The sequence below is a fragment of the Schistocerca serialis genome, chromosome 3 (assembly GCF_023864345.2).
Source record: "Schistocerca serialis cubense isolate TAMUIC-IGC-003099 chromosome 3, iqSchSeri2.2, whole genome shotgun sequence".
Classification (NCBI taxonomy): domain Eukaryota; kingdom Metazoa; phylum Arthropoda; class Insecta; order Orthoptera; family Acrididae; genus Schistocerca; species Schistocerca serialis.
Window position 1 is genome coordinate 96,786,379 of NC_064640.1, and position 14,959 is coordinate 96,801,337.

Sequence of the window (14,959 nt, forward strand, 5' to 3'; positions counted from 1 at the left end):
GATTTGTGAAATTCATTTAGAAACATATTAATTGTCACAATTATATATTTGTTACAATCATTGTATTGCTATGAGAAAAGCCATCCTAAAATGTAGTTTAAATTTTAAAGTTTGAAGATCATATTCTACATACTAAATTGTTGTTGCATCATTACTGAAGTAACAGAATATTACAGGTGTACAGATATTTAAAATAATAAGAAAGGAAATAGTGCCTTGTAAGGTGAAAAATCAATATGGGTAACTCAGCTTAATTATAACTTCTGTCTGTAGCTTGAATGGAAAGAGAGACTTTCATTTCATCATGTTTTAGTAGTATAATCAAAACTATAGTTAAACATTACCAGAGTCACTGTACAATTAAAAAAATTATGCAATACATCTACACAGTGCTAGTAATAAATTACACATCCATAGTATGCCTACTCCTGCTTAATAATTTTATTAGGTTGAATGACCTACATATTTACCAAAATTTGTAACAAATTAATACTTATATTACTAAACATTAGGCAGCATAAGAGCTGAAAAGATAAGAATGTAAGTGTCACCCAGTCAAATATCAGTCAGTCTTCGATTCTGTGTGTTTCCTCCATTGACATGCTAGTTTCCAATAAAACAGTCTAGTCATAATAAAAGCTGTGAAATTCAAATTGATGATATGAAGTTTGAATGGATGTAAATGACAATAAATGAAATGAGTTTATGGAATGTTTTTTGGAAATATATAGACACACAATGAGGGAGGAATGTTTTTATTCTAAGGACAACCACACTCATCAACAACCATTTTCGGGAGATCTCTCTTTATTATTTTGTTGTCTAGACCCCAATAAATTAAAGACATTGATGAGAACTTGAGTGGAGCACAACAAGGTTGTAAACCTGGTAGGCTGTCCATCTTTCTATACTCCTCCAGTGGAGGTGTATGGAAGTTCACGTAGGAATCTGGCGTTCTGTGAGGTCCACCACAATCACCACGACAGTAATTTGCGTAGTAACCACTAGGTGCTATAATCCAGTCTTCCCATCCGATTTCTGTAAAATTAACGTAAAATTTGTTTTTGCAGCAAGGACCTTTGTCTCCGTCAGTGCAATCCAATGCTCTTCTTCTGACACGTCTAATGGCAGTTGGATCTGTGTGGACTACTAGAAATGGACGCTGGGCATCATTGGATAGACCCAGACTGCTAGGGTGACTTTGAGAGTACAGGTCACTTGTGGAGTCAATACTGTTAATCACCCTAGAGAAACTAGTCTCAGGATGTGGCTTATAATCAGCATCTGGTGGCCGCTGCTGGAACAGGATGGCTTCCACCATATCAGAACAACCAGAACAGTCTACCAGAAGGCGCAGACGTTCTCTTGGAGCATGTCTAGCAGCATACCAGTTCTGCACTGTTGATGTGAGATCAAATTTCAGCCATCCCAGTCCTGATAGTGTGACAGGTAAGGATGCTGCCATTTCTGTGTAGTCATCGAACTCCTGCAAGAAATAGAAACTGATACATATTGGATAATACCACAACACACAATTTCTCAAGAAAACAACAGGTTATGACTGAGAAACATCTGAAATATCACAGTTACTCCATTTGTTAAAGACAACAGCATATTCTACTAACATTCCGATTCTGCGGTTGAAGAGCACCATTAATCATCAGCATACTAAATAGCTTTCTGCTTTAACTCAAGTGTTCAAGATTCGTCAGATTTATAATAAATATGCACAAATTTCTGAACAAACAATAATTTGGAGTATTTTCATATTTTAAATGAACAGAACTTCTCACGAGGAAACTTATCTACACCCATATTCTACAAACCACTATGAACTGCATGGCAGAAATCACTCCTCATTCTACCACATGTTAAGGTTTCTTAGTGTTTGTTTTGGGCGTAGAGGACAGCAAGAATGGCTGCTTAAATGCTTCTGTGTAGAGAGCGATTACTATAATCTTGTCTTTGTGCTTCCTACGGTAACGATCTGTGGGGGACTGTGGTACATTCCTAGACGCTTATTCAGTACTGATTGTTGAAACGTTTTAAGTAGGCTTTCGCAGGATAATTGACGTCTTTCCTCAAGAATCTGCCAGATCATGTTTTTCAGCATTTCCATGAGTGTCTCTTGGCTCAGACAATCCTGTGAACAATTGTGCCTCCTATCTTTACATACGATCAGCATCATTTATTAGTTATAATAAGTATAATTCCACACACTTCACCAATATCTGGAGGTTGGCTCACAAGAGTTTTGCAGGCGATCTCTTGTTTACAATTACTGTGTTTTTCCAGTGCCCTGGAAATGAATGAAGCCTGCCACCTGCTTTATTTATGATCCATCCTATGTGATCATTCTGTTTCATATCTCCACAAATTGTTACACCGAAGTATATGTATGTGCGGACTAATTTCAACTGTGATTCATTGTTATTGTGGTTATTGGCTATAGTGTTTTGTGAAGCGCACTGTTTTACGTTTATTGCCATTTGCGACACTTTGAAATATTTTTAATACCTGACTAGATATTTGTGCAGATTTTTTCAGACATTATTTTTTTTTATTTCCCTTTGTGTTTGGTAATCATTGTCACAGTAGCTGTCTCATGGTCACTGAACCAGTTTTTGTGGGCAGACTCAGAGAGGTCCGATATATTTGTTGCCATTATATCTAATAATGTTTCCGTCGTGAGTGGGCTTCTGAACTACCGGTTCTAAGCAGTTATAACAGATTAATCTGCAAAGATAATCAGTATAAATGAATGTACTCAGATTGTTAGAACTTACATTCAAAATCAGTGAGAATGGTAGATGATGCTACAGCGGTAAATTTTAGTGAGGATTTTGAATGAACTGACTGTATTCTTGGTTGTTCTGCACTACTATTTTTTTTCTAAAATGTTATGGAAATATATATAAAATACATTTGCAGTTAAAATGTGCATGGCATGGAAAGTGAAACTATCAGATGATGTGCCAGGAGACACATATATAAGGATCTACCACATTAGCAATATTGATTACATGTGTTTATAAATGCCTGAAGAAGACCAGATATATAAATTAATTGAAAACTAAAACTAAACTCCGTCCGAATAGGCCTTGGAAGGCCCAACGGCACCGACCGGCCGCCGTGTCATCCTCAGCCCACAGGCGTCACTGGATGCGGATATGAAGAACTTGCATAGATTTGGTACACATTTAATTGACAGATGAAGTGTGAAGAACATACATGAAACATTCTTGCATCACCAGGGTTCACATTGGCTTACCTCCGAGTTGGGTGTCACCACACAGGCGTGTGTTACTGGCATTGACTACAGAAGTAGACAATGAAGTTCATAACAATATTGGAATGTTAACTAATTTCTAACACAGTTTCTGAATCCAGAAGTCAACATAGATGGCTTTCTACGAATGCATAGCCACTGTTTTGAAAGCTATTGATAAAAAACTGCAAGCTGTAGCTATCACTTTAAACTTAACCATAGATTTCGATATGATGGGCCATAGATCTCTCCTTGAATATTATGGCATTTGGGGCCTATCAAATGAATTGACGCATTCATTTGTTAGCTAATACAAGGAAAAAGTAAATATAAAAGATGCAGAAGTACAATGCCAAGCAGTACCAGAATATTTGTCAGAAGAGTGATTCATCATCTATAAGATACTGTAGGGGCTATTAATGAGCTCTCTTCGATGCCTGATTTATATTAATGATATGAACGTGCATATTGATTCTCATAAAACAGTTCTGTTTCCTGATGACACAACGGTGTTTGTAAAAGCAGCAAAAATGAAGATTTCCATCATGGAATGAGTGTTATAAGTTAGCTCAGTTAATGGTCAACAATAAACTACATCATAATAAACTACAGGAAACAGTATCAATAAATTTCTATAGCTGCTGAAATAACATCTTGCTTAAACCTGAAGTCATTGTAAATAAAGAGGCAAAACGTTTCTTAGTATCTGTATATGAAGTGACCTTAAGCAGTGCAAACATATTGACTACATCAGTTCCAGGATGATTATAGACTGTAACCTTTTAAGTGCCCTGAAAGGCTGAATAAATGATCATTCATTATTGCGTGTTTACGATGCATATCTTAATGCTCATCTGAAATATGGTCTCATATTCTGATGAAATTCCCCAGCAGATCAGGGGGCCTTCAGAATCGAGAAGAAAGTAATTACGGTTATTATAGGGCGCAGAGCTGGACAGTCATGTAAACTACTATATGAATTACTGGTAATGACACCATTACCATGGCTATAGATTATAGGACACACTATTGTTCTTAAAAAATATTATTTGGCAGTGTTTGTAATATGAGAAAAAATTATGACATACAACATCGTAATAGAAGATTAAAAGGAAACTTACGTGTAATCCCAACAAATACATGTTTTTGTCGGATAGGTACATGCTTATGGGAATAAAACTATTCAACAAGTAGTCACGCTATAGTATTTAAAATGTACTGGTAAATTAAATTTAAAGACACTAGAAAGATCTATTTGAGTTTAACTTCAGTATCACTATTTCCATTCAGTAAGTGAACTTTAGCATATGTACATATAGACACGAATATTTTGCTTTTTAAGCACAGATTTAAGTCAAGTACAATATCATTTAGCACACAATACAGCGAATGAATGAACAGGCTAAATAAATAAAATAGTGATTCACTTGTGCATCTGGTATCTTCGATGTCGCGAAGTTTCTTCTGTGCTTTATTGCTATCGATTGTATGGTGATAAGCATATTAAAGGGTATTAAAGGGGTGATTGTGATAAATGTTGTGCTCCGTAGCATCCTTAAATATCTAAATATATGAATAACTACAAAATACAGTTTTATAGGCTAACTGAGAGCAGAAAAACAACGTTTGACGACCTAATACATATGAATACACATAGGTAAATCATTTTAAGAAGCTAATGGAGAATTTTAAGTTATTTCCACAGTAAAATGTTACAGCGTCTAACTTCAGAGTAGAAATCATAGGCTCTTGTGACATTATACTAAACGTATTTTCCGAGTATTACATTGAGAACTGTAGGAGACAATTCAAGTGTAAGGGAAATTTGGATCTGCTGACAATAAATTGGTGAAAATTTTTTGATTCAGTGAATGTATAGATAGTAATCAGGTATTGTAGCATCGTTGATCACTGGTGTTGAAGAAAATGCTAAGAAAGATACTGCTTCGTATCATACGTGACAAGTAAATTATCAGAAGCAGACAACAACAAACTTTCAGCTCTGAGGAGGAGATTGTGTTACAAATATATACATACTGTTTGCCACATACTACATAACCTTGTGCTACAGACAATAGATACAGATGGGAAAGATCTACAATAGTTCATTAACAATATCAGAAAGTTACTACACAAGGAGAAGGATATGCATTCCAGATTCGAACCAAATGGAATCGTTGCTCATAAACAGAATCTGAACGAAGTCAAAAGAAGCATAATGACAGCAGCGCATCAATCATTCAATGAGGTTGAGAGCAAGGTCTTATCAGCAGAGTTCGCGAAAACGCCTAAAACGTTTTGGGCTTACTTAACATCTGCTAATATGTAAAATCAATCAGTGACCGAAATCATTGCTTCCTTAGCCTGAATGATTTCCAGACATGTCACTCGTTGGAGGTGTCTGGAAAAACTGATCAGCTATTTGTTCAACAGGGCCACAAGCATCTAAACCATGAGCAGGGCAACACCACAGGACATATGCAGCCATTTTTTATCCTATAATGTGAAATTAGGGGCTGCAACTGCAACATATGGGATCCTCGTGCCATACCACAGTGTCAGTCAGAAGCCTTATACAGTTCTGTAATGATTATAATTTGTGTATCATCACGTCCTTAACTTGTGACCAATGAAGTTAATTTTAGTGAAATATACTCTTTTTCTTGTTTCAATGAACTCAAAGACTAGTGGTATATAGAGTGGTCAGCAGCAACCTGAAAATCTTGTAATGGTGTTGCAGGGTAGGTTGTGCTGAGAAATAACTGTTAAGAAAAAAAATCGACACATTGCGCCATTTCCGAGTTAATTAGCGTTGAAGTTAACCAGTGAGATTATTGTACATGCAAATTAAACAGGCCCACCAGATATACGGGCATTCAAAAAGAAACGAGTCGGAGGCATAATTACAGAAACCAGTACCTGTATGTTAGAAGTATTGACCCTGGCTGTTGAGCAACTTGTCCCACTGTGGCATAAGGTGGTGAAACTTCCCGGGGCTGCGATGTTAACCAGTTCCGCACGTGCAGCTGCACGTCATCGTCCGAGGTGAATCGTTTGCCCCTCAGAGCCTTTTTAAGGGGACCAAAAATCGCGTAATCACAGGGAGAGAGGTCCGGGCTGTATGGAGGGTGCCCGAGAACCTTCCATTTTAATTTCTGCAGGAGTGTCGCTACCGTGTTGGCCGTATGAGGCTTCGCAATGTCGTGGAGCAGAATGACCCCACGAACGAGAGTGTCTGGTCGTTTTGATTTGATCGCTTGGTGAAGGGTGGTCAAGGTTTTCGAGTAATGCTGAGTATTTGCTGTTGTCCCGTGCTGCATGAAGTGAACCAGAACGGGGTTATCTTGGTCCAAAATGGTTCAAATGGCTCTGGGCACTATGGGACTTCTGAGGTCTTCAGTCCCCTAGAACTTAGACTACTTAAACCTAACTAACCTAAACACATCACACACATCCATGCCCAAGGAAGGATTCGAACCTGCGACCGTAGCGGTCGCACGGTTCCAAACTGAAGCGCCTAGAACCGCTCGGCCACCCCGGCCGGCCAGGGTTATCTTGGTCAAAGAAGAACGTCGCCATAACATTTCCTGCACTCGTGTAGATGGCCTTGGCTTTTTTGGTGGTGGTGACCCTGGATGCTTCCACTGGAGACTTTGTTGTTTTGATTCTGGTTCAAAGTGATGATACCATGACTCATCTCCAGCCACCACTTGTGCCAGGAACACGTTCCCTTGGCGGCAGATGTGGCCGAGCGGTTCTAGGCGCTTCAGTCCGGAAACGCGCTGCTGCTGCGGTCGCAAGTTCGAATCCTGCCTCGGGCATGGATGTGTGTGATGTCCTCAGGTTAGTTAGGTTTAAGTAGTTCTAAGTCTAGGGGACTGATGACCTCAGATGTTAAGTTCCATAGTGCTTGGAGCCATTTGAACACATTCCCTTCCCGAGCATAGTGCTGCAGACGAGCAAGACAGTGGGCCATTCGACATGCTTCCTGGTGTGGTTGAAGACTGTGGGACACCCATTGGGCACACACTTTGCGCATGTGCAGTCGATCCTCCATGATCGTGTGAACACTTTCGATGCTCAATCCGACCATGGCGGCTATGGTTTTCATTGTCACTCGGCGGTCCTGGGTAATGAGTGCATCCACCAGCTGGACGATGTCATCGGTAATGCAGTGTGATGCTACAGATTGTGCATCATCAGCTGAGACCCGTCCTTCCCTGAAACGCTTGTGCCACGCCTTGATCCTGGCAAGGGACATGCAGTGTTCGCCGTACACTTGTGACATTCGTCGATGAATGTCGGTTCCTCCTACTCCTTCCGCTGTCAGAAAACGAACAACACCTCTTTGCTCGTCTGTTGACGCCTCCAAGTCACTGTTTGCAATGCGACTGGCAGCGTTGGAGGATTGATGCATGCTGCTGCTAGCTCTCTATAGTCACGTGACGTGCACGTGTGCCCTCTAGCGACGGGCTGTGAACTTCCACACTCTGGCTGGAACCACACCTCGTACACACGCCACGATGTTACCCTCCTGTCACCGGTTTGCGCATTCCAGACTCCGGCTCGTTTCTTTTTGAACGCCTCTTACACAATTAGTGTCCATTGTACTCATGTCATAGATGATTGCACACGAGACTGGTCAGCCTTTGACTCGGTTTCGATCCTTACTATCGTTCCATGTCCAATTTTTGTATCGCTCTCTTGTTCAGTTTTGGAAAATCAAAGGAAGGAGCACATATGGGGACGCCGTCTCTGGCGGGTAGCTTGAATTTGGGCGGGAACGGCCTGATTGGCTAACTTCAGTGCTGATTAACTTGGAAACGGCGCAACGTATAGAATTTTTTTCTCAACAATTGTTTATCGGCACTACTTACCCTGTAACACCCTTACAATATTTTCAGACTATTTATGGCCACCATGCACATTAAAAAATCTACACAATGGAATAATGGCTTCTCTTTCAATCCAGCATACAGGAAATGACACTGAATTTCTTGTTGACAAATAAACTGAATTGAGGGAATGATTCCTCAGGCTGGAACCACATGTTCTAGCAGGTATTCAAGGATATTTTAATTATGTGTACATAGGTATAATTAATATGTGAACAGCAATATAAATGTTAGTTTAATGAAATGAAGTGAAAATAAATGAAAGACTACTGATACAGTAAACAGCCAATATTGCTAACAAACACTTTTAACACCCCATTTCTTACAGAGGTGGGCTGCTACATTTGTCACCGGTAAGTTTGGCAAGAGATGCAAGTGTTACAGGAACACAAATGGGAATCCCTGGAGGGAAGACGATGTTATTTCCGAGGAACGTCATTGAGAAAATTTAGGAAACCAGCATTTGAAGCTGTCTGCAGGACGATTCTACTGCCGCCAACATACATTTCACATAATGACAACATAATTACACAAATTATGTATTTCCCGTATAGGATAAGACAACTTTATCAGGCAGCGACTTTCAATAAAGTTGTCCTCTCCTGTACGGGAAATACATAATTTGTGAACGAGTACATGTTGTGACGCAGGAACGATGACATATGGAAGTTTGGGTCTGGCACTGATAGCCAAAGCGGTTAAGGCGGCCGCTCGCCTAAAGCGGGAAATCCAGGTTCGACTTCCGATCCGACACAAATTTTCATTGCCGTCATTCCCTTATACAACTAATGGTTGTTCGTACTCGTAACTACGAATACATTTCATGTATGTATGACAATACCAGAGACTGCATAATCTTGTGATCACTGTTCCAGCAAATTAAGGACGACTATAAACGACTTATGGTCGAGTATGGGTGAAAGCAGACTGTCAAATTAAGCTGTCTTGTCGAGACAATACGACACAGCTACTAAATCTGACTTCATTGACACAATGAATGATTTTCTCATAGCGAAGTGAAATTACAATCAGAACACAGCTCCTGGAAAGGGATAATTTCTCAGCTTTTAGTCATAGCTCTTTTCTTTCACTTCTAAATACTAATTTATGAATAATGAATATTTTGTGACGAGTGAATAAAATCTGTTATGTATCACACGTCGTACTAAAACCAATATAGAATAGCTGCAATAAACGTTAACATACTGATTTGGTTTTACTTACAATCTTTAATTCATTTACTACTATGATTACTTAATTTCATGTGCGCATTGTTTGTCATTAGCGTAGTTCGTATAAGTAACAGCTTTCAGTAATGGTTCGTTTTTTTATATCTGCTTGTATGAGTTAAAAAATTGTATATGTTTACGCGGAGTGGGAGGGTGAGGGGGGGGGGGGGGAGCACATTTACCCAGTAAGGTGGAATGTACTTAGTAGGAATATTAATTTTTACGATGGTAATGTTTCAGCAGACTGGTAGTTTTTTATCATTCAGTTTTGAAGGATATGTAAATGACTAGAATTTCCATGATCTGCAACAGCTAGAACCCCATTAGTGTTATTTATTGATGGGATCAGATGATGGAATTACCAGTTGTAATGGCGTTACTAACGATTGTGCAGAAAGTTAAATGGCTCTTAGGTCAGACAGCAGAAGTAGTTTTAAAAGTGGGAATTATTTTAAAGCGAGCCAGTGTTGGACACAAGGAAGGAATAGATCAATCTAGATTATTCTAGATCTTACTGATCACGAAGACTTACAACACCCAACACCAAGGATGAAATACAGCAGAGGCTACTGTATGACATGTGCCTGGCATTCGGAAACCAGTGCTGAATTGTATAGAACCAAACCATCCACTATTAACACTTGGCGACTGTCGACATTTGCATCTACATCAGAGCTCTAGAAGCAAGCGTGTAGGGCGGCGTGAATGGCATATGGTGTATCGCTATCATTTTAACCCCTTCCTATTCTATGTAAGGATCTCACACTGCTCAGGAATACTCCAGAAGAGAATAGACAAGCGTAGTGTAGGCGGCCTCTTTAGCAGATCTTTTGAATCTACTAAGTGTTCTGCCAATAAAATGCAGACTTTGATTCGCCTTCCACACAAACTTTCCCATGTGATGGTTCTAATTTAAGTTTCTCGTTGTTGTTACCCCTAGGTGGTGCGGTGAATCAATAACTCTATGATTTTAACAATACGAGTACACCATTGTTTGAAATGCGCCTACGCCGTCTCTTCGAATACAGAGTACGAAATCCACTTCCGAAAAGTTCCAGAAGCTTGTCTTTACGCACCTGTATACTCCCACAGGATGGTCAGAAACTGTCCGACAAGGGAACCTCCCCATCGCACCCCCCTCAGATTTAGTTATAAGTTGGCACAGTGGATAGGCCTTGAAAAACTGAACACAGATCAATCGAAAAAACAGGAAGAAGTTGTGTGGAACTATGAAAAAATAAGCAAAAAATAGAAACTGAGTAGTCCATGCGCAAGATGGGCGACATCAAGGAGTGTACGAGCTTAGGAGCGCCGTGGTCATGTGGTTAGCGTGAGCACTACGGAGTGAGAGTTCCTAGGTTCAAGTTTTCTATCGAGTGAAAAGTTTTAATTTTTTATTTTCAGACAATTCTGTGGTTAGCGTGAGCAGCTGCGGAGTGAGAGGTCCTTGGTTCAAGTCTTCTCTCGAGTGAAAAGTTTTAATTTTTTATTTCCAGACAATTATCAAAGTTCAGGCACTCGCACGTAATCAACTTCGTTCTCCAAAATTCCAGGACATGTTCAGATTTGCTTGGACATATGCAGGATATGACGGTCTACACACGGAAAAATTTGAAAACGTTAAAAACATATGTTTTGATAGAGCGCAGGGAAAACTGTGCGACTGTGAAACTGTTGCATTCATTTGTTGCAGTTTATATGACAAACTCTTATGTTTTCATCACTTTTGTGGGAGTGATTATCACATCCACAAGAAAACCTAAATCGGCAAGGTAGAAGAATCTTTTTGCCCATTCGCCAAGTGTACAAATTAGGTGGGTCGACAACATATTCCTGTCATGTGACGCACATGCCGTCACCAGTGTCGTATAGAATATATCAGACGTGTTATCCTGTGGAGGAATCGGTTAACCTATGACCTTGCGATCAAATGTTTTCGGTTACCATTGGAGAGGCACGTCCTTTCGTCTACTAATCGCACGTTTTTGCGGTGCGGTCGCAAAACACAGACACTAAACTGATTACAGTGAACAGAGACGTCAATGAACGGACGGAGAGATCATAACTTTGCGAAAATAAAGAAAGTAAGTTTTTCACCCGAGGGAAGACTTGAATCAAGGATCTCTCGCTCCGCAGGTGCTCACGCTAACCACGGGACCACGGCGCTCCTGAGCTCGTATTGGCCTTGATGTTGCTTATCTTGCACAGGGACTACTCAGTTTGTATATTTTGTTTATTTTTTTCATAGTCCCACACAACTTCTTCCTGTTTTCTCGACTGATCTGTGTTCAGTTTTTCAAGGCCTATCCACTGTGCCAACTTATAACTAAATCTAAGGGGGGTGCGATGGGGGAGGTTCCCTTGTGAGAAGCTTGTAAAGGTGTTGCAAGATAAGTTGTGCTGAGAAATAGCTGTTAAGAGAAAGATTCGATACGTTGCTCCGTTTCCGAGTGAATTAGCATTGAAGTTAGACAACCATGCAGTTGCACGTGCATATTCAAGCGGTCTGCCAGATACAATTAGTGTCATCTGTTCTCAAAGCGTAGATCATACCGCACGAGACTGGCCAGCCTTTTTTAAAATTTTCTGTTAATTCTGTAGATGAAAGCTGTGTGTAGTAAAAGAAACAAATAGCAGAATTTTTGTCTCGTGGATTTTAGAACGAACTGACGTCGAAACTGCAATGCGCTCTTCAGATTTAAAATCAGAATTACGGAAACAAAGTGCTGTAATACAAAATGCAGAATATAAAACGTGCTGAATGGGCACTAATAAATTCTTAGCCAGAAAAACTTTTATGCAAGAGAAAAGCAATGGGAATCATGTCATGTAAATTCAAAGTGGATTGGCGGGGAAAGGCTGCAACGAGAATTTATGCGGAATCGCCGGCGACGAGTGCAAATGCGTGCCGACTCACATTACCACCTAGAGCCTCTTATCCGCAGCCCCGTCCATGGTTGGTTGGTTGATTTGAGGGAGGAGACCAAACAGCGAAGTCATCCTTCCCATCGGATGAGGGGAGGATGGGGAAGGAAATCGGCCGCGCCCTTTCAAAGGAACCATCCCGGCATTTGCCTGAAGTGATTTAGGGAAATCACGTAAAACCTAAATGGCCGGACGAGGTATTGAACTGTTGTCCTCCCAAATGCGAGTCCAGGGTGTTAACCATTGCGTCACCTCGCTCGGTTGCTAGCTACTTTGAGACTCACTCAGGAGGTCTAACGTAACTGTGCATCCGCACTGAAGGTGGTGGATTCATTACCCATTAAGGCGATCAGTTATATGAATGTGTGGTGTCTGTTCCTTGGGACAAGTCCCAAAGAACAGGCACCATGCGTTCATATAAGGGAATCATATCGGTAGTCGACTTAGATTTTTGTCTGTCTCTCCCCCTCCTCCTCTCCCCCCTCTCTCTCCCTCTTTCTCCCTCTCTCTCTTTTCCTCTTCCTCTCTCTCTCTCTCTCTCTCTCTCTCTCTCTGTCTCTCTGGGAGACACGGAAGTTCTGTACGGGGTGTCCACAAAGACCATAACGAGAACTGTTTACCTGGACATCCTCGAACAGTTCCTGCAACCACAGATCGAAGAGGTGCAGCCGTCCATCACCTTCCAGCGCGATGGTGTACCCTCGCACTGGAATTTGAACGTGCGAGACGTATTAAATGACACATTTCCTGACAGACGAGTGGGTCGCAGTGGCCCGATGGCACGGCCCCCGCGCTCTCCCTATGTCACGCATTTAGACTTCGTTTTGTGAGGTTACGTCAAGGATGGCGTGTACACAACACCAGTCAATGACATCGCTACCCTTCCTGCACAAATCAGTGAAGCAATGAAGACTGTTGATGACGTAATGCTGACCCGTACATTGGCAGAACTCGAATACCTTTATTTCTAAGAGCTTCGAATGGGGCGCACATTGAAATTCTGCCATAACAAGAAAAACTTTGAGGGCTGATAAACGTTTTACAATAACCCACAATGCTCTAACAATTTCCAAACTATAATCTTTTGAAATGATAGCGGGACTGTATAATGATGATGGTGGTAACACAGGAAACCTACTATTAATTCGACATAGGCATCAATATGAAAAGTCTTCTGACACCCTTTGATGTTCGTTCCAAAGGCCTCAGCCATGACTAAAAGAGTGCATGACCTCTTTGTGCAATCACTAGGACCAACAGTACAATCTTCGGTTAAGGCTTTCCGCTGACTTCTGATCACGGACGGAGGAACTTGTTTACATTCCTCCTGGAGCATTGTGAAGAATTGTTGCTGGGTATTGGGGCTAAATGGTTTGACACGCGTCCTTGACAGAGATGTACGTACACGAGTGCAGGGAACTGGTCGTCCACTGCCACTGAATTCTTCGATTTCGATAAAACTTGGTTAGACGCAGATCAGGGTTGGAAAACAATTGTGCCACAACACGTCACGATAAACAGTTTATTAGTAATGAGAGCAGTTTTGAGTCGAAGTAGTACACGTTCGATTGCATAGCCTGACTTTACTGAGAAGTCATTCAATATCGTGTCCAGAGACATAGTATAGTTGTGACTACGAATTAGCAGAATAGTGTAGTAGTGGGTAGGAAAAAATCAGTTATCAATTTTTAAATCCTAGTTTATATATCTCATTATAGGTTATTTTAGCTGAACTGAAACGTAGATACCGCGTGACTGCTACGGTCGCAGGTTCGAATCCTGCTTCGGGCATGGATGTGTGATGTCCTTAGGTTAGTTAGGTTTAAGTAGTTCTAAGTTCTAGGGGACTGATAACCACAGATGTTAAGTCCCATAGTGCTCAGAGCCATTTGAACCATTTGAAACGTAGGTTGTTTAATTTCGTTTGCATGTTTTGTCTGTTTCATCCTTGGTCAGTCCTGGGATTTTTATCAGCCACTTGCCCCTTCTTTCAAATCCGGAAATGTATGCTGATGTGAAAGACGCCGAGATAAATCGTGGCTAGGGGTTCACGTTAAACTATATACTATTTGATCCACAGTATACAGACACAGCTATGTAATGCGGAATTGACCACTAGGTACCATGAGAGTGGACGGAGAGTATTGTGTTATCAATAGAGAAGCAGCAGCAGGGTAGGTCCGTTAGGAGAGCTCTATGACTTCGAACGTCACTAGTTATTGGATGTCACCTCAATAAAAATGCACCAGAGACATTTCAACCCTTCTAAAGCTGGTGAGTTCGACTGCTGGTGATGTTTCTGTGAAGTGTGAACACGAAGAAACAACCACAGCTAACAGAGTCAGAGACACCTCATTTACTGACGGTCAGAGGCCGTTGAGCGTTTTGGAAAGTGGTTATACAAAATCGCAAGAAATCTGTGGAAGTAATCACTTGTGAGTTCGAAAGTGCAACCAGCAGTCTATCTAGCGCAATGGCTCTGCATACGAAGTTAAAACTAATAGGGTATAATGTAAGAGCAGGTCCTCATAAGCCACACATTTCTGTAACCACATTTCTGTAACCAATGCAAAGTGATACAGTAGGTAGCGAAGCCACTGAACAGAGAAAGACTGGAAACGAGTGATTTGGAGGGATGAATC

The 14,959-nt window shown here is 40.9% G+C and overlaps 1 protein-coding gene across 1 annotated transcript in view; it reads right to left on the reverse strand.

Annotated features, from left to right (window-relative positions):
- Positions 1 to 485: 485 nt before the first annotated feature.
- Positions 486 to 14,959, reverse strand: part of LOC126470703 (inhibin beta chain-like) — a 30,540-nt gene continuing 16,066 nt past the window's right edge. The window contains exons 2-3 of the mRNA XM_050098705.1: positions 1,305 to 1,486; positions 486 to 1,232 (exon numbers count right to left, since the gene is read on the reverse strand). Coding sequence (XP_049954662.1) covers positions 761 to 1,232; positions 1,305 to 1,486 — 654 coding nt within the window. The 3' untranslated portion in view covers positions 486 to 760. The remainder of the gene's footprint in view (positions 1,233 to 1,304; positions 1,487 to 14,959) is intronic.